Source organism: Armigeres subalbatus, chromosome 2, assembly GCF_024139115.2.
Source record: "Armigeres subalbatus isolate Guangzhou_Male chromosome 2, GZ_Asu_2, whole genome shotgun sequence".
Taxonomy (NCBI): domain Eukaryota; kingdom Metazoa; phylum Arthropoda; class Insecta; order Diptera; family Culicidae; genus Armigeres; species Armigeres subalbatus.
Window position 1 is genome coordinate 309,408,618 of NC_085140.1, and position 21,030 is coordinate 309,429,647.

At 37.0% G+C, this 21,030-nt stretch overlaps 2 protein-coding genes across 9 annotated transcripts in view; one reads left to right on the top strand and one right to left on the bottom strand.

The window, feature by feature from the left end:
* Positions 1-2,045, bottom strand: part of LOC134212565 (carbohydrate-responsive element-binding protein) — a 182,562-nt gene extending 180,517 nt beyond the window's left edge. The window contains exon 1 of one of the 8 annotated variants that reach the window (XM_062690549.1): positions 1,973-2,045. The gene's annotated coding sequence lies outside the window, so the exon portion shown is untranslated. Of the gene's footprint in view, positions 1-1,305 lie in introns of all 8 variants that reach the window. The other 7 variants (XM_062690547.1, XM_062690546.1, XM_062690545.1 and 4 more) reach the window with 7 other exon arrangements.
* Positions 2,046-10,564: 8,519 nt separating this feature from the next.
* Positions 10,565-11,592, top strand: LOC134216716 (RIP-like protein). The gene is made up of 2 exons (XM_062695546.1): positions 10,565-10,867; positions 10,926-11,592. Exons 1-2 carry the CDS (start codon positions 10,745-10,747, stop codon positions 11,427-11,429), a joined length of 627 nt encoding a protein of 208 aa, XP_062551530.1. The 5' UTR covers positions 10,565-10,744; the 3' UTR covers positions 11,430-11,592.
* The last annotated feature ends 9,438 nt before the right edge of the window (positions 11,593-21,030 follow it).

Sequence of the window (21,030 nt, forward strand, 5' to 3'; positions counted from 1 at the left end):
TAGTGATATTGCCTTTCTCGCATTTAGCCAAGACACCAACCTTGTATGGTGCTAATATGGTTAAATGTACCATTTTCTTTATAACTTTTCAACGCAATGGTCGATCGTTATTAAATTCTTTGTCCCCTGTCGAATGGAACTTGTTGCGAGAAAATCGGTTATGAATTACTATATGAAAAGTTGGCTAATGTTTTTCATAGCTTTTGTGCACACACATACACACATACATACACACGGACAGACAAACATTTGCTCAGCTCGTCAAGCTGATTCGATAGGTATATAACACTTTGGGTCTCCGAGGCTTCTATAAAAAGTTCGTTTTCGGAGTGAAATGATAGCCTTTCGGTACAACTTTGTTGTACGAGAAAGGCAAAACGGTAGGCAACTTGAACAAAAATATGATGATGATGGTGTACAAGGGTTAGAGCATCAACTGAATTCAAAGTTTTAAGTTTAATTTTGAACATGCCTGTACTGCCGTCATACGCATATTTGTCCCATGTTTGCTGGGATTCCCTATGTACATGGGACAATTATGCGTAGAACGGCAGTGTATAAGGTGTCCATTTCACCTGCGAACTTCGTTAATTTTTCAGCCTTACTTTTATTATCCTAAAAAGCATAGAAGTTGGCCATTTTTCATTAGGTAGTCCTCAAGCTATTGTAGTGCTTGAGTATAAAAGTGACGTAAGTGATTTAAGTTCCCAATAAGGCACTGCACAGAAAAATCTCTTTCTCTTTCGTTCTTCATAAATTTTGACATTTACTGGCCTTGTTGTTTTCTAATTTCTTTGCAGCGAGAAAGAGACAATCCCTATATTACAACTTCCACAGTTATTAACTGCGAGGTTTCTAAGCCAGGTTACCATTTTTGCATTAGTATATCATAAGGCTAACACGATGATATGTTTATGCCCAGGGAAGTCAAGACAATTTCCAATCCTAAAATTGTCTAGACCGGCACCGGGAATCGAACCCAGCAACCCTCAGCATGGTCTTGCTTTGTAGCCGCGCGTCTCATCTTAACAGATGCCTGCGGTACATAATTCGTGCCTGGTGGCCTAACAACTGCATCTTATACAACGAGCTCTATCGTCGATGTCACCAGAGGCCGAAAGCAACATAAATTTGGGATCGGAAGTGGGGCCGACCCAGCACACCTTACGTAGGGGTGGAAACGAGCTACAGATTGGAACCCAGCGGGACATCGCAGAAGAGGCAGACCCATAGAGACCCAATAAACAATAACAATATACAAAATATTCAAAAATAATTAATGCATACAGAAAACTATACACTTACTCTTCAAGCGTTGGGCGCTCTAATCTGAAAACCCCTGTTCCAGACAGTAACAATCTCGAGCACAATCTATGGCAATACCTACACAAAAATCTATTCACAAACACATATCGGAAGCGGGTCGTAATTTTGCCTGCCAAAACGTATATCAATGACCTGTTCTACGACAAACCAAACAAACCCGAACCTATATAAGTTTCTGGCACTTTTTCTCTATACGTCACGACAGGCAGCTCAGACAGCCTCCGAGGTACCAGGCCTGCAAATTGAAGGTTCCTTCTGTCTAGGTACTCGTTTCGCTGTAGAACGATAGAAGACGACGATTGATAACGCGAGGACAAACTGACAAACAAAACGTGCGACTAAACCTGAAGACGACGGAGATACAAAGAACGGTCCCGCAACGAATGGTAATAATCACTGCCTGCTCCGTAAGCAGCTGCTGACCCGACACTGATAACGACACAAACCAATAACAACCAGAGCTGCTGCTGCTATGCCTTGAGCTCCACAAGAGCGTCAAGAAAGTCAACCCGCCTGAAATTTCTTATAATTGCACGCACTAATTTCCATTTAATTTGATCACAGACCACTAATAATGCATCAATAATAGCAAAATAGATTCACTAGATTATGGTCAATAAAAATATGCTTTTCCATCACAACACACATTTTTTTCTTTTCCGCGACGATGTCGACCAACCGCCCGAACCGTCTGCACCGTACTCGAAAAGATTATGCACTTTCACGCACACAAACTCGAAATGATGGAAAATCGGGAAAACAAAAATGCAGTTTTACGTCAAAACGGGAACGAGTTGTCAGTGTCAAAAACTGCATTCTAAACGAGGGGTCCCTGGCATATTTATAAGGTCTAGTCTGATTTTTGAAAATCTCGTAAGTCCAAATGAGAGACTCTCTTTCATTACGCTCTCTTTTGCTAATATCAAGGCTAGTTTAAAATTTGTTGCAATATTTTCACCTCAGCAAACTAGACAAAGCTATCTTCCGATCGGTACTGGAAAATCCAATGTAAATGTTAGTATGGCTTTGTAATAACCGAAAGAGAAATTCTCGCTTAACTTTTCAAAAGGACCGTAGCATTTTTTTCATGAATTAATTTGCTAGCGCAATCAACAGAACAACATGAAAGCTTTTGATTGCAGTACTCAAATTCAAGACAAAAATTTCAAAACGACATATCTGCTTTTGTAAACAAAGATTCAAATGACGATTTGACGAATCTGATAGCTCTCCCACGCAAACCAACACCACCACTAGGTAGGTGAAGGTTTCCGCTACCTGTTGATGGTGTTGGTTTGCATGCGAGAGCTATCAGATTAGTCAAATCGTCGTTTGAATCTTTGTTTGCAAAAGCAGATAAGTCGTTTTGAAAATTTTGTCTTGAAATAATTCATGAAAAAATGTTACTTTGGTCCTTTTGAAAAGTTAAGCGAGAAGTAAACCAAGAGAGCCTCTCTTTTGGACTTACGATGTTTTCAAAAATCACGCGAGACATACAGAGTTGAATTCGCTCGCGCTCGAGGAATCGCAGCGGACTGAAAAGAAGGCTAATATGTATGCCTACCCACCATTCATTCAATATGGCGTACAATGTTTTTGTTTTAATTTCGTTTAATTCATGATCTGGGACGGGACTTGCAAAGAGGAAAAAATGTAACTTCAGCTGCTGCCAGTCAACTGCTGTCACGAACTGTCAGGTGCAGTCAGCAGCTTTTTGAGTGAAAGTATTGGTATCTCGAATAAAATTTTCCGCATGATTTTTCTTTTACGAAGACTTTTTCACTTTAACGAGTATTCAAAATCATCCGTTTAGCTTATTAATAAACAGTTATAAATGTGTGTTTTGTTCCCCCAAAATGAGCGCTGAATTCGGGTATACTACCTACACTGAGCTGAAATTGCATCTAGAATATATGTGCAACGCACATATATTTTTACAATCAAGCTTGGCAAATAATATTTATTAGTATTGCACATAAAACTAGAGATTTTGTGACCCTTAAATTTTATGTGCAACGCAGATGTAAAATAAATGCATGACTATTGTATTTCATTGAACAACTAAATAGTTTTTATGTGCGGCTTTTAATAATATTCGTGAAGCTCCCACGCTCCTGCTCACTTTATTGTTTCTGTACAATGCCAAATTCAGAAAAAATAAAACAAAACATTAGTTTTAGAATGAGTCATTTATTCCTTATTGAAATATGTATACATTGCTTGCATATATTGATTTTATGTTCACTAGATTTGAGGTTGGAATATCGACGGATACATTTGCACAGTGGCATATGGACATATGGAACGATCAGAACCCGCGTTGTTTCGGAAATATGAGCATATCGTGAGCATGGAAACCACCGTAGCGCACTTCTTTTAACATAATCGAAAGCGATATTCCCGGAATGTTATCAATGTGGATCTCTGGAAATCACATTCCGCATTTAAAGTGAGCACTGGTACTGTCGATATCCAACCTCGATTTTATTTATGAGTTGCATCACCCGGATAGATCCGCTCGAGATCCGGAACATTTTTGCTTTTTCTCATGATCAAAACCCAACAATCTGTAACTTCAAAACTTGTGTGGGAATAGTACCCTATAGGAAATAAGCAGTGCGGATTTCTAGTGCGAGTTCTGGCGAACGATTTTGTGCAGATTGTGGGAAATGATCCGGCAGATGCACTGCTTTCTGCGAAGTCGATGTTTTCATTGCTGGAACCCATCTCTATCCCTAATGCGCAATCCGAATAACTCACGCGGAAACGATTACTTGATCAGCAGTGACGGAGTCCGAATAGTCAGGAAACTAAAAATAAACTTTATTGAGCTTATGATCCATGGCTTATAAATACGCACTTACATTATCCTGTCACTGAATGTGCATCCAATGCTCGTACCGCCTACAGTGTTTCAACTTGTTGGGACACGCTCGTGCACAAGTTGGAAAAGTAGAAGCTCCGCCATTTTGGTGTTCTGTTTTTCTTTTATTGTTGTACACTCACGCATTCTATGTGCGGTGATTGATATTGCTTTTTGCATTGAAACTTTTCGTTTCGTCACTGAAACCATTGACACTTGTCTTCAGCGACTGCTTCCGCGATAGAGCATTTGCACATTTTATTCACTCATACATTTATATTGCTGTCAAAATGTCCATTTGACAATTAAATTTTCAGCTAAAAGCTCTATTTTTTGACACCGATGCACTCACACAACCAATCGACATCAGTTGTCAAAAAATCAGGAGTACCAACTTGACCACTATCTCCTTGTCGCCGAGTCTGGCGCTGAGTGCTCGGCGCGGAAACCCAAAGGTGGGAATAAAATTTTGGGGCTTATGCGCAATAATTTTTAGCTATTGGTCGATGCACTTAAAATTTATTTTCCGATACAATAAGTTGTAAGCAAATGTCCTTTACATTGTATATGCTGCAACATTAAGTTTCATGGTAAGCATATATACTTCAATAACTGCACATAAAACCGAGTTCCAGTCCCTCGAGCCTTTTTTATATGTTTAACGCACATAAAATATAAAGTTGATTTGATCTCAGTGTAGAAACTGGGTACCAAAAACAGAAGTACCAAAAACGATGTTGGGTAGAGTGCCATTGTACCGCGGATGACAGGCGTTTCACCCTCCTGAGGAATCGTTTCCTGTTGGGAGCGCCGCGTGTACTTTTGGGCAGATGCGTTGATATCGCTAGTCAAGTTGAAAACCGGAATGGGGGACTATCAAAGTTGGATTTTTCTCGCAATCCGTACACAGAGAAAAAAAAAGTTGGGATTCCAACATTTTCTACTTTTTATTTTAAAAGTAAGGATAATCTGGTAATTTTAAGTGCTAAAATAATTAAATTAAATGTAAAATATTTGAAATGAAAGTTTTTTTCTCGGTGTAGAACTGTGATTTTCACAGTGATCTCAATCATAACAAAAATTATAAGATAATCAAAACAGCTTAGGGTGAAATCAGGAGTGATTCAGTTTGATTCTAAATTTTCGACCACTATTCTAGTTTGCATCTGGAGCAAAATAGAACAAACTCGCTGGTTTCCCCAGCAATGTTCTATTCATGTTTTTCAAATTTTCAATTAATTGAAATCATTATGTTACTGCCAAGAAAGGCGCCAGAATTGCAAAGTGGATTGATCCGTAGATAAAATGACGCATCCATGCACCAAAACAATTGACAAATAATTGAATCTCGTGATTCAATCGTGGTTCAAATCTGCAGAAAATAGAACGGAGCGTTATACCTGTTTTATTTTTTTGACAGTTGACTGGTATAAAAACTGAATCTAGAATAGCTGCTGGGAAATTCAATGTTTCAGATTCATATTCAAACTGACAGCCCCGAACGATTTGAATCACTGCTGATTTTACTCTTAGATATTTCATATTTCTGGCAACCATGCCAACCTAAAATAATATAACTGGCAGCTAAAGATAATCTGTCAGAACAGCAACAGAAATATTTGAGAAAAAAGTTGTGCACCATCACACATTGTGACCATCAGCAGGATTTTTTCTATGGGCGAAAAGGTTAACAGAACCTGAGTTACGGAACGATCGTGACACACAAGAGGGAATCGGCCCGACTACAACAACAACAACGGCGAAATAATCTACCGGACAAAGTACATCTGGCTGCTGATGGAACACCCAAGCTCGGAAACACCCAAAACGGAATCGCTCCACCGGTGGGTGCGGAAGAGGCAAACGCTGAGCAGAAAATATTGATATAGTTCCTCCGACGATGATGACTTTAACGGAGTGGTTCAGTCTATATGGGTATCCTGGATTCAATCAGCTGCACATGAAAGGCAGAAATAGGACTAAAGGGTGATTATGGGAATCCACTTTCGGAGGAGGCACTGTCCGATAATATGGCTTTACGGGTAAGCTTGCAATTTTTGTAATTCTCTTTATTTTTTCTTTTATTTTCTCATCCATTTATACATGCCATGTTTTGCTTTCAGAAGGCTCTCAGACCCTCTATACCGCAAACACAGCAACGGCTGGATCACTACGCTTCAGCGAAAGTTCGACCCAGCAGATTCGCAACGTCTTCATCGTCTAATATTCATCGAGAATCGCCACCTTCTGAGCAACGATGGAAATGGACGTGGTGGCGGTGACAAATTCTACATGCATCGCCGTAATGAAGGCAAACCAAATCACCATTAGCACAACTATCGCAACAATCAAAACGGTGGTCAGAACCGAGACGGAATAAATAAGCACAATTCAACCAACTAAAGTCGAGGCGACGGCGTTATTCTGATTACAATGCTTCTAGAGTATAGGCATAAAAATAATGGCATATCTGTAATAATAAAATAGAAAAAATAAATGAAATGATTACAATAAATAAAAATGAAAATAAACAACTTTGCAAATGTAACATTTGATTATGACGACTCAAATTGAAAGCGCACACTACTTGTTGTTTTGAAAGTATCACTCGTTCATTCAAGTATAAAATACGCATTTAGTTTTAAGAGAAAAATGTTATTTCAAAAAGTCGACCCTTGTTAAAGTTCTTCCCGATGTGACATTTTTGCAATTGTAGATTTAACAGTTCAATACTTTCTACTGAAAATCACTAACGAATTTTCTTAATTTTACTAACGATTCTTTGGATTTTACCAACGATTTTTTTTTGTCTGTACGTTAAACCCAACTTTGCTAGTAGTGCGCTAGTCTAATTAGGCCTTAATTAGACTAGCGTGCCACTAGCGTTGAACTTTCTAACAATTTGAAAAATCGAAAACAAAAACCAAAAAAGTGCTGCGCATGTGAACCAGCCTGAAAAATTCACCTGATGTTCGTTCAAAACCGGGAAAATGTTAGGCCAATCTTAAAAACAGCACTTTTTCGAATTTTAGTTTTAAATTTTAAAAATACTTGAAGGCGTCAAAAAATATAGGTTCTTTGGGAAAGTTGATAATAGTTGATAAATAAAATATAGAATCGATTGAGCAAATAAAAAAAATTGATGGGAGTATATTTTAAGCAGACCCCACACGACGGAAAAAGTTTGACAAACTCTTGATTATTGAAGAAAAAGATTGATCGTGTGAGTGCGAACCCAAAATATTGAAGTAAATATTGAGGGAAATCAGAAAAGTTTGATATTCTTTTCAATATTTCCCCTCATCTCCCCCGCAGTTTGCCCACAGGAGTCGATGACGGTTGAGTGTGTGCGTGTTTTGTGCGTTATACCGCTATTTGATTCATATTAGTTCAAGAAAAAATTGAGTTTTTCTTCAGCTACGGCCATGCCGGCTAATTAGTGAAAATATTGAAGAAAAGTTTGATGAAAAGTTTGACGAAAAAAGTATTGTCAATATATACCTCGTGTAAGGTCTGCTTTAAATCAATTTAGGCTGTGAACCATTCCACCGATTCGTTTAACTTTTAGTTAAAATTTGACACTTCGATGGTTATTTTCCCATTGTGGTTAAAATTTTACTCCGAGGCCGACCCATTTGATTTTTGACAGATTGATAGTTATTTGGAACGAAATGGATTTAGCGCCAATTTTCTCGCGAACATAGTTTAACTATCGAACTGTCAAATCTAACCATGCTCCGGAGCAGGGTTATTTTTAATCACGGCGAAATAACCATCGAACTGTCAAACTTTAACTAAAAGTTGAACGAATCGGTGGAATGGTTCGCAGTCTTAAAAAAAGTTGATAATTTCGTATTGAAAGATATTCGCGACTACGAAGGTAAATGCTTCACGCACAGTCTGACAGTTCCTTATGGGATTTTGCTGTGGAGTATAGATAGTGGAATATATAGATGAGCGAAGATAAATCCTCTGTCTCCAAACGAACTGTCAAACGTGTCTCCAAACGAGCATGACGTCACGATTTCGATGGAAACGTTAAGGGCTGTGACGTCATAAGCGCGTGTGCACGGGCAAAAAAATCGACTCAGCCATGCTTTCGCTCATCTATAGATTCTACTATCTATACTGTGGAGGAACAAGAATGGGTGATTGGCGGCCATGTTTCACGCACAGTCTGACAGATAGCAATGAGATTTTGCCATACACTCACAAAAAACTCCGCATTATATTCATGAGTTCACAATTGGATTTTTGCAATGGGGGTGACGAAATGAATTTCATAGATTTGACACATATATTCCATGCGCCCACATGCTTTACATGAGTGTTCACACATACACGGATAACTTCATAAACTCATTAAAGAGTAAAATTTCACTCATTTTGGGGAATAAGTGGATCTACTCATAAAATGAGTAAACATTGATTTACTCATTAATGAGTAAAGACGGTTTACGTCAAAAAATGTAGCTTTTTTACCCATTCTAAAACAATCAACTTTCTCCGAAATGGATGAAAAATACCCACTTTAGGGAACGGATTTTCTTGGGAAAACCTGTAATTAGTAGCATATTTTTACAGTTATCAGTGGAAAACAAATTACATATTTGAATCAACATAGTTTTGAAAAATTTTAATATCATAATTAGAAACTTTAAATTGACTTAACATTGAAAAATAGGTTAGGTGCACATGTAAAGTAACAAAAATTTCGAAATCCCGTCGTCTCCAAATACGTTTGCTTATACATATTCGTCGTTCTCGAAGGGTCTAAGACTACCGGGAACAATATCCGCACGATGGTCCATATAGGCTATTCTCACACCTCTTGTGGTGTTCGGCAGGCGCTCAATGCATTTTGGCTATCTCATCCGTGATATCATTTGTACTAGCTAAAAACATCAAACATTAATAAGCAACAATATTTAATACGTTAACAAATACTTACTTGTTAAGATGAAACCGTTTGTTATCCTTATTTCAAGGCTCAAAAAAGGAATAACTTAAAACTTTAAAAAATCAAACATTGTGGCAATCGGACTAACAATCTCTTCCTAAGTGTTTTTTCACCCATTTGTGGGTATATACACACTTAAAATAAATCGCAGATTTCTGTGAAATTTCACCGAAATCTCAACAGCAGAACTGTTCGGTGGAAATTTTACAGATTTTTTGGTGGTTTTGACAGTTGAACAAAGGAAAATATCGCAGAAAATCGGTGAAATAATTACCGAACAAATCTGCTGTTGAGATTTCGGTGAAATGAAGCAAAATTCACCGAAATCTGTGAAATGATTTAAGTGTGAATATTCATGTTTGAACCAGAATTCCATTCTTAAAATGGGTATTTTTTCACCCATTTAAAGTTTTAAATTTTCCCTCATTTTTTGACAGCTACATATAACATCTCAAAAAGAGTACTTTTTTACTCATTAATGAGTTTCTGAGTTTCACCGTGTACTATCCATGTGGGTTATAGTATCCATGTGTAAATTTGTATGCAATTAAGTATGTGCCGACACATGATATGCATAATTCAAAATACATGGATTTTTGCCATAAAGTATGTGTCGATTTTCCTGAGTGAAGAGTGAGTAGAGGCATTACTTTCGTATTCGCGAATATAAGGCATTTTATGAGACGTTTCGCGGTGGCCCGTTTATTTACTTCTAATGTTTTGTTTTGGCATGATTCTGCGTGAACATTCCGTTAGGTCCGAACACAAAATAATGTTTGTAACGTTTTACTTTTCATTCGTGTTTTCTTCAGCATTTCCTGCTTAGAATGCAATGGTATGAATTATCTAACGCTACATTTTAAGAATCTTATGAAGAACTATGTTCTAAAACCCTGGTAGACGAAAAGTAAAACAGGCAGAATTGATGATGGGACCCATCGGAATGTTCGGCGCGAAATTACCAAACAAACGGGCTCCCACTAATTGTCAAAGTAGATAAACACGAGAAAAACAGCTGTTTCGATCTGTCTCATAAAATGCCTTATAGTTCTTTCTCAAATATTACGCTAGATATAGCCTTTTTATACAGCATGAAGTCAGCCCTTCTATCCCGCATGTCAGATTTCAAAACGTCATAAACAGCTGATAGTGAACAAATCTCGCGTGATTTTTGAAAACGTCGTAAGTCCAAATGAGAGACTCTCTTTCATTACGCTCTCTTTCACTAATATCAAAGCTAGTTTTGCATTTATTGCAATATTTCCACCTCAACACGCTAGACAAAGCAATTTTCTTCAGATCTCTGTTAAAAAATCCGATGTAAATGTTAGTATGGCTTCGTAATAATCGAAAGAGAAAGTAAACAAAGAGAGCCTCTCTTTTGGACTTACGACGTTTTCAAAAATCACGCGAGAAATAAAACAAAATTAAAAATCGGCGCCAAAATTTGTACTACCAATAATATATAAAATTTTGATATTTTTGCCAGATTACAACTGAATAACAATAATTATTATTGTCCAATTTTTACGCACTTGGCACAGTTTTGTATATCATCGCTAATTAGCAAATACAGTGCTTACGTGGGTCACAATATGAATATAGTGAACTCACCGCCAGCTTATCAGACCAGCGTCGCCCAGAAATCTCGTGCGAAAATCGCTGCCCATCATCGGTTCAAATATGGATCCCCAAAACTAGTGGACATGATGCGAGAAGTAAGTTACCCTGCAAGACCCAGAAAGAATCTAAACACTTACCTTTGCGTGCTCGTAGAAATGTCGACTTCGTATCAAAGAGGCCCGCAGCGACCACTTGCTGCGAAAGCGGAACATCGTGCAGGAGGAAAAAGCTCTGCTGGAGTCCATCGTTCGCCAGGAGCTGTCCGAACTGGAGCAAGACATTGCACTGCAGGAGTTAATCTTCCAGGAGTTGATTGCCGAAACTGATGAATGGTTGTTCGAAGAGTACGAACGATCCGAATGTTACCAGATCGATGAATTCGGGGAGGAAGTGGTATTTTGCCCCTTCTGTCAGAAAGATAAGCTGGTTCAGATGGGGGATAGCGCTGCGATGCGATGTTCGTGCGGTGTCATGATTAAACATTCGGGTGGAATCGAGGGAATCGGAATGGCTGTCCGGAATGCACTCCAGGAGCATAATACACGGTGTGATTCCGAAATGCAGTTCTTTCTCGAGCCAGACGACGTTGATAAAAGCTTTGGATGGTTGAATGCTTTATGTCCCAGCTGCGATTATTGCAGAAGTTTAACTAATTAAGTTTGATATGTTTTGGATATTTGATTAGTTTATTGCAGTACCTATTAAGTAATATGTTTTGGATATGTTTTAAATCATTCTTGTAAGTTGTTATGCATATTTTTTTGTTTTTGACGTACAATTTAATCTTTGAAAATATATAAAAATTGCTTGACTTCGATTACATTTGTTTTATAATTGTCTCTATTTATAATCTTGTTTATAGTCTCATTTCTTTTTAATACGCCGCATAGAGAAGGTCAAATCGAATCGGCTTTGACCGTCTTTTCGACGTCACTGATACACGGTGTTGTTATGGTAAACGCATGTGCACATCAGGGTTCATAGACAAATTTCGTTGGAACTTTTTGTCAAAGATGTACCTTTCTCTCAAGAATGTTGTCATGGGCCTATCCACTTCGCGACTGGAAAATATATACCAGGGCCACTTCATCAATGACCGCATGTTGTTCCGCCGTCCTATATTGAAGGGATCAGTGGCGCCGGAAGTGAGTGGGACAAGTAGGACATGTCCTACGCATGAAAATACCTGGGAAGGATAGTTGAAGCATGAAGCATGTTCTACCCATGACTATGGTAAGAACATATCATATGGATAACTAAAAAAATACTATTATTACAATACTATTCCAATTTTTAATGTGTGTGTGTGCTTCATCCTCTATCCCTCACCCATCTGGGGGCGTTGGTTAAGTAGTACTACGAATAATTTGATCATATCTCATGCTCCGTAATGGTGCCCTTTTTGTTATGAAGACTAGCACTACAAAAAGGATTCACTACTGAAGAAAGATTTCTTCAGAGAGTGTAGGGAATGGGATGCACTAGTTCTTCATAACAGGTACAGCAAAACTTCACAAGGACGCCCTTATTCGTACTAACTACTCGGGGAGTAGAAGGTCGAGAAGAGCCACCGTTGCCCACTAAAGCTTGAACCGGATATCTGGGACTCCCACAATATCCGCGGCAATAGCAGCAAACGATGCCCTGTGCGTATTTAGTTTTTATGTATAGGGCACCATCAATGAAATACAACATAATATAATTGGAACATGCTCACCAAATTAATTCGTCCATTCTTGAGTTCACCATAAATTGGTTCCGAAATTCATCAGGGCACAGCAGCTACGACTAATGATATATTAAATGTCCAATGGTCAGCAGCTGGTATCCAGTAGGAACCGATCAGTCATCACATTATCAAGAATTCTGATGTTTTGGCCCAGTGGTCCGTAATGAAAATGTTGCTTTTATTTTGATGTATGCATTTTACTATTCAGGTGGATTCCTTGATTTCCCAATAAAATATCAGATATAATAGTTTAGTTTTTCCTATGGATAAAAAAAAACAAATTTCATCAAAATAGGTTTTCATTTTGCTTCCACTGATAGCTTCAAAAAATTTCAATTTCAAGCTGCAGTTAAAATTTTAAGCTGTAAGTAAATAATTGAGCTTTTGTTTCTAAACTCACCATAATAAAGCTTTATGGTTATCTTTCTCTTATTTTTATATTGTACACAGAAAAAAATAATGAAAACTAATCAGCGCGTAAAAAATACAGACGCAGAAAATTACACTATTCTGAGCATACATAAATCTTCCCCATAAATTTCGTACTTAATGTATGCTAATTGTATGGCATTATACCACTTAATCGAATAAATAGTGGAATAATGCAATACAAACTGCAAACATTCAAGCGAAAATATCATTTAAAATTACGCTCTTTTTGGCATTCCCTTTATGTGCATTACTTTCGGGTGAATTTCAACAACTTTTTTTATCTGTGTACTCCATATAGCCAATCAGGATTATATAGTATAGTGGTTACATAATCCTAGACGGAAATTAAGTCCTTAAAGAAGCGTGAATTGAATAAAATCCTTTGAAAGCATATTCTGTCGATTGATCAGTAATAACAAAATACTTCTACCTAATATCTGAATTTTCTTATTCAAACAATACCTCATAAAAGATACAAAGAGAAAATTTTGAAAACGAGCTCAAAGTTAGAAATATGACCCAATTGAGATTGAATGTTGTAAACATAGGAGGGGGAAGATCCTTCAATACTAGACATCATAACCATTTTAAGCGAAATTCTAACACGATAAAAAATACTGAATTCCGCGGCTCATAAAAGTGTACCCTAATACTAGACGCTATTGTTGCATGCTCAAATTTGAAGCTCTTTTTAGTTGAGTTAAGAAATCGCCTAGAGTGTGAATATTTTTTTTGAATTGCAGACATCGAAACGTATTAGTTACTGTTTTGTTGATTCACAATGCAAAATACTAATATGATGCTGAATACTCCCCTGAATATAAAATCTATGTAATATTATTATATATATGATTTACTAGCATCATACCATGTGATTATATGAAACAAAAAGTTATATAAAAACCAATACAAGGTGTTTGTTGGATGAAAGGGTTTAAGTTATATACGCTACTCAAGGAAAATAAATAAAATATTTTTATGTGTGAGACTTTAATTTTTTTTTTAAATAATCAAGCCAATTCATGAAAAGTTTTATTTTTTATGTTTGTCGTTGTCTCAACTTTATTTTGCTCAACATATTTTTTCACTTTAGGGAAAACCATTGAGGAAAGGAAGGCATAAAATTATTTCATTTGGCGAAACAAACATGAATGCACTATGGGTAGTTTTACCGATTCCTCTCATATTAAACCAATAATAGTCTCGCATAATATCCTCAGACGATACATCCACACTACTACTTCAGGATGAAGAGGTTTATAGGATATTAATACGTTTCAATCACAAATAGGTGCCACAATTCCATACGAAATTCCCACAGAAATAAAAAAAATCCAGGTAAACACAAAACTATCAGAATCCTTCTTCCGCAGAGTTATTAGTATTTTATACATTTCTTTTGAAAAATCTGGCAATCCAGCACATGCCAAGATATTAATTGAATCTCGCAAGATTCCTACACAACACTGCTAAAATATCCTACATCCGCTGATTGGACGAAAAGTATTAAAAATGCTTCTACTAAAACACTAGTTCATAAAATTTTGAAAAGCAATATTTACAAACGAAAGGATGTTTTAAATGTAAACCGGAAACCGCTTGTCGAGTTTTAGTTCCGTTTTATGAAACATCTGCTTCATGAATCCATGTTAGTGCAAAAAATGCCCGGTAAAACGGAAAAACAGAAAATAGAGGATTGAACTTACGTATGAGAAAGGTTTAACTCTATTTCGAAGGGATAAAATTTTCTAAATACGATCTAGAATTTTCATTATAATTGTAAGAATAGAACAAAACCAGTAAGTTGTGAATTTAGATATGAGCACTGGTACTGAGTGGTTGAAGTAGAATGAATTAATTAATATTTAAAGTATACTTATTGGTTCTCCAGATGAAAGCATTCTCAACGTCAATCAGCATCATAATTCGCTGAGCAAGCATTCGTCCTAAGAAATCCTGGAGTAGTTTCACTTTCTGTTTCCTTATATTTCAAGAATCTTCATCCTGAAAGAAGAAAAAATCTGTCAATCGTGGAAAAACACATCTTGCCCGGTCAAAGCCTCCTTTGCTCTTTCACAATACTATTCCAATTTTTAATCTATAAAAAATAGCATTAAAAGGTTTCAAAGTTAGTCAGAGATTGAACTGACAGTCGTGGAGGTTACCAGGGATTGTAAAGAAGAAAACTATTCCGAAAGGCTTCTCAGAGTGTTATGCAACGTACACACCAGTCAAGCAGTTTGACGAACATTGACTCCGCCCCCAAGAAATCGCTTCGGTTGCTGCTTTGTTTGAACGTGTGTGAAGTTGTTCGAACAACCATTTGACAGTTGGCGGCTCGGTTGGAAGAGGTTGTATGACAAACTGCGGAATGCCATTCCGCGGAATGAGACATATCCCGGAAAATCATTTCGCGGAATGTACATTGCGCGGAAACTGACCATTTCGCGGAATTCCATATCGCGGAATGACCCATTTCGCCGAAAATTTAATTAGGACATAATTTGTTTAGCTGAGCTACAAATGCCACCTCGTTTGTACTTTGTATGTAAGGAAGTCGAAGTTTTTCAGTGTTTTATTTGCCGTCAGACTATGAGCCACATATAATACTTGATATACCGAATGTTTAAATTAGACGTCATATGCATTATATCAAAAAATATTTTAGTTACCAGGTAAAGATTGTCGCTTCGTTTCCCTTTGTTTGTTCTGCTGTCCGAAACATCTGTGGTACCTGTCATATCGTATGTATTTTTCCTTCATTGACATTTAGATCCCCCAGCAAAAGATGTTCCGGACAGCGACGACAGCGACAATCTTTATCTGGATACTAAAATATCTTTTATTATATCCAGTGAAACCTTGAAAATGAGATTTAAGAACATTTACATCAAGTTACTCTATCAAGTGATATAGCTCGTAGTCTGGGCGACACATTATAGAATGAGGTATGAGGAAATCCAATTATATTTGTATAACATGCACGCGTTACTACGGTATAAGGCAAACGACGAAACGGGTTCTGATTTCTTAAAATACCTACTGCATTTTTTAAATGAAGGCATTTGTAAAATCTGAAAAGACAGAATCACCATCTTCGATCAGAGGTCACACAGACTGAACACTCAACATCCCAGCATGAGACAACGGGCAGGAGCATTCACACAACACCCAGTGGACCAGTGGAGAACTTTTCGCTTTACGCAAAGTTTTCTTGTTACCGAGGCGGGAATCGAACCCACACTTTACACCACATGCGTCTAAATAGACGATTGGCGTCGCTAACCGCACGGCTACACACACACTAAGTTTTTCTTTCTCGAGCTCGGCAAAATCAGGCACTGCTGTACCTCAGTAAATTTCAGAACTGAAATTCGGCAGAAAAATTGGTTTATTACTGATTTTTGGCAAAATATTTACCGTATCTCAGCAACTGAAACGCCACTTTTACTGAGATCTCAGCAAAAATCATGTTTGCTGAAAATCGGCGGTGCCCACCTCGGGAAAATAAACAAAAAATGCTGAGATCTCGGCGAAATAAATTAAGTGTGTACGATGCCCACGTGTATTGAAAATCTTTGGATTGGCCTTCTTTACATACACGCGCTTTCTTGATACAAGACAAAAACTGGGATCTGCGTTCTTTAATGTAGGTACGCATTTTCCCGGGGGTACGCCGTTTGGCATAAAGTCGTTTGACATAAAATAATTTGTCATAATAGTCGTTTGCCGTCAGAGACCATTCCTCATATTCCCAAAACGTGATTCCAACGTATTATTCCCCAAAAAGTGAAAGTAAAAGTAATTCTATTTTATTGATTCTTTGTTCGTATCATTTTTTAAAAATCAAACGGATGCTCGAGTTAAGGCGAAACACGTGACATGGCTTTTTTTTAAATCACGGTACAATGCGAAAGGGGAGATCATTGCTTCTTTTATATTACGCGATTGCTCAGGATAATCCAAAAGAGTTGATGACCCAAGTAACGATTGCCAGTTGAATAAACATCAGTATGGTCAGATTAATTCAGCCAGCATTGATTAAAAGTTATAATATCATACATGATAACATTTGTTAATGGCCCGTTTACATATGAGCTAGTTCTAGCGGACAATGCACTATCCGCTAATACTAGCGCAATATTAGCACAATGTAAACAGGAATTGTCCTCGCTAATAAGCGTTTACATTATGCTAATTTCGTGCTAGTATTGTCGGATAGTGCATTGTCCGCTAGAACTAGCTCATATGTAAACGGGCCATAAAGCATTGTTCGTCCAAAAATGGAGTATTTATTCAACAACAACTAGCAACCTCTATTCAACTTTACTTAAACAGTAAATAACAATATTTATTCATCAACTTTGTTCAGCAACTGACTGATTAGGCGTTTTTAATTATGCGTTTCTAAATTCTTTTATTTCATTACATTGTTACACTTATTAAGGCATTGTTAAACATACTGGAAATAAGATGAAAAATAAATTATAAACAGAATACCGGTATCGATCCAACGACCTTTGAATCCCCAGCCCTCTTGTTTACCATCAGCTATATTTGTCACCTTGGATAGTACCAAGCTGAATTAGAAATATAAACCATACGTTGTTGAACAATACTGGTTGAATAGCTGTAATGGGGTTGTTGGTCATTACTCAACAAAATTGCCAATAATCGAACAAAAGCTTAATGGGAGTTCAATGACGATACAGTTAGTGTAATGTCATTCCGAAAAGTGAATTATCAGTCTTGATTTTATAGTTTGTTTTAGTGAGTTCTGAAGCTGCTGCCTTCTATCTGCCATCATGGAGGTAGATTTTTCCTGCAGATTCCTACACTGAAAAAAATTCCATGGTAACGGTTACTATTTTGTAGACTACGCCATGTTTTTGAAACAACCACAAATTTTCAGTTAAATTAACCACGCATTCGGACAAATTCACCACTGATTCAGTTCATGCAACAACATTCCACCAGGGCCACAGTTGATTTTTACTGCGCGCATGGTAAAATCAAATGGGTTTGTTGTCTGCTGAAAATCGTCGGTGCGTATTCTTAAATTAACCCTCGGAATGGTAGTTTTTACCGCAACATTTGGTTGCGTGTACTATCATTCCTGAAGTAAGTATAAAAATAATAATTTATTCTCTAGTGGTTGGCAAAGTGCAAAATGTTTTAATAAGAATAAGTCCGCTAAAAATAAATTTATTTGTAGAGTGGAATAAACTTTCGTACAACGTTTAACCAAAGTCATTATTGTTATTGCAATAAGCGAATTGTCAAACGTTTATTCAATGTTTCAAAATTATATAAATAAACAAAATTGAAATCGGATACAGAAGCAATGATGTTTACTGATAACGTCAATTATTAGACTTCTTAATAAGCTCATGCTCGTGCGTAGATTGTAATAGAGTTTTCAAACGTTTGTTCGATGCTTCAAAAACAAATTATTCAAACATATGCATCGCGATGAACAGCATAAACTTTGCAAGTTTAAGTTGTTTGTATTTAGCTAGTTGTTCAATATACATTTTGATTTAAAAAGAAATAAGTCGGTAACGTTTATAAAAGTATTATTCAGATACATAGCTGAAAGCAGAACAGAAGCTGGTTACAAATGTCAACAATGTTTGCCCAATTTGTTATTCCATACTACATATTGTTCAGCTACGAATACTTTAATTAAACGTTAGTTCGACAGTGATGTCTATTTGTGGTAACTGATTGTTACTTGGGGATGCCTTCTTTAAATGCATGCACACTTAAATCATTCCACAGATTTCGGTGAATTTTGCTTCAATTCACCGAAATCTTAACAGCAGATTTGTTCGGTAATTATTTCACCGATTTCTGCGATATTTTCCTTTGTTCAACTGTCAAAACTACCAAAAAATCTGTAAAATTTTTACCGAACAGTTCTGCTGTTGAGATTTCGGTGAAATTTCACAGAAATCTGCGATTTATTTTAAGTGTGTGCGCCTTCTTTATTGTCAATATCAAGAAGTCTATGCTCAAGTCCAGCTTTAAGTTGCGTAAAGAATATGAATTATGAAAATGATCTTATTTTCATTGCGTATGCTAAACGACCATTATGCCTAACGACTATTGTGCCAAACGACTATTGTGCCAAACAACTATTGTGCCAAACGACTTTAAGTCAAACGGTTTTATGCCAAATGAATTTATGCTCCCATTTGCTCGGTATATTGATTTTTTTTTTGGATTGGCCTTCTTTATATTAGGTATTATAGGCTAAAATTGCGTTCTGCCTTCTTGAACTGTCCGCATTTGCCCAGTATAAGGCAAAAACTAGGATCCGTTCAGTATTCAAGTTTCCTCGTACACAAGACTTAAAGGCTGTATGAATTTTTGAACAATGTACAAGAAGGATGATTTCAATAGATAGCATTCGTTCAATGACATATTTTCAAATGAAAAAGTTGTTAATTCAATGATTATTGAATGCGAATGAGGTAAGTATTACGCAACATTGTACAAATGTATCATACATGCCAATCTTCTATTTCAAAGGAAACAATTTGGCTAGCAAAAATTTTCTATGTTATTAATAGCCTTTTTTTTCAAATAATTTTTTTAAATTATACCAAAATAATAGTGCACTTTATGTTTCTGCGAAATGGGTTATTCCGGGAAATGTCATTCCGCGAGATGGGCAATTTCCGCGGAATGCACCATTCCGCGCAATGTCGCACTCCGCGAAATGGATTTCCGCAATGTGGGACTCCGCGAAATGGAATTCCGCGGATTGACATTCCGCAATTTGTCATACAATCTTGGAAGAAATTAAAACGGTTTGATTTTGGTTTGAGTTGTCGGGGTGGAGTCAAGGTTCGCCGAACATGTTTGAGTATTTGTAGTGAAGTTGCACAAACCCCCATATATATTTTTTGATGGTTGGTGCTCAAGTTGGCGCTTCGGTCGTTCGTGTGTGATATTGTTGGTCGAATAAATTGATTGTTCGTGCCGCTGTTGGTAAAACTTGATGGATGTTTGAACAAACGAGAGGTGGAGTCAATGTTGGTCAAACTGCTTGACCGTGTGTACGTTCCATTATGGAAAATGCCATGTTTTCAATGACCTTGCACGGTCGTTAACTATCTACATTTGAATGTGTTTGATTCTATAACCTTCTCTTAATGACTATGGTAAGAACATATCATATGGATAACTAAAAGATACTATCCAGCTTTCCACGCTCGGTAATGGCGGCTTATCGGTGTGTAAAAATCAATTGGTCACTGTACTGTTTGACACTAGCTGGAGGAAAGCCCACTGGCGTTCCTGGATGAGGTGAAGGGAAAAAAGGCCTTTTCGACAGCGAGTTTTCCTCCAGCTAGTGTCAAAAAGTACAGCGACCGATTGATTTTTACACACCGGCAAGCCGCCATTACCGAGCGTGGAAAGCTGAATTATTACAATACTATATTTCAATTTTTAATCTATAAAAAAATAGCATTCAAAAGTTTCAAAGTTAATCAGAGATTGAACTGACAGTCGCACACTGATCGGAACCCGTGATTTGATGAACTTAATTGTTTTGTGCTTAAACGGCAGATATGATCTAAATAGTGTCTTCAGAGAGAAGGGTATGGAACTTTGACAGATCCTACAGCACAGCATAGGGAGATAATTTTAAAATATATATACTTATACTATACGTATATTTATAATAAATTCTAGACAAATTGTAATTAAAATCTGATTGATGTACGATACGGAAAAAGTTCTGAATTACATATTCGGAAGCTTATCTCATTTTTTTGATATTATATTTATATACAAAGATACTATCGCCTAGCATTCGCCACACTTTTCTGCTACTACAAACAGTGCGATAAATTAATTAAAAGGAGTTATTGTTTGATAAGTAAGACCTACTAAGGCAATTTGGAATTTGTATAGGGAAACGACGGCTTTGGCAGGTTTTGTTCTATTATTGTCAGGGGGGTTTCTGTCGACCAAATTTTATGAAATTTGGCCACAATGTTCTTTGATATGCAAATAATGTTTAGGCCTGATTTGAGCATATTCAGTCATAAAAAAATCTTCTGACAATAATAGAACAAAACCTGC

Bases quoted from the DNA above. Each gene is read 5' to 3' on its own strand.
- LOC134216716 (XM_062695546.1), top strand. From the start codon at position 10,745: ATGAATATAGTGAACTCACCGCCAGCTTATCAGACCAGCGTCGCCCAG. The intron at 10,868-10,925 runs GTAAGTTACCCT...GCGTGCTCGTAG, and splicing joins TAGTGGACATGATGCGAGAA to AAATGTCGACTTCGTATCAA.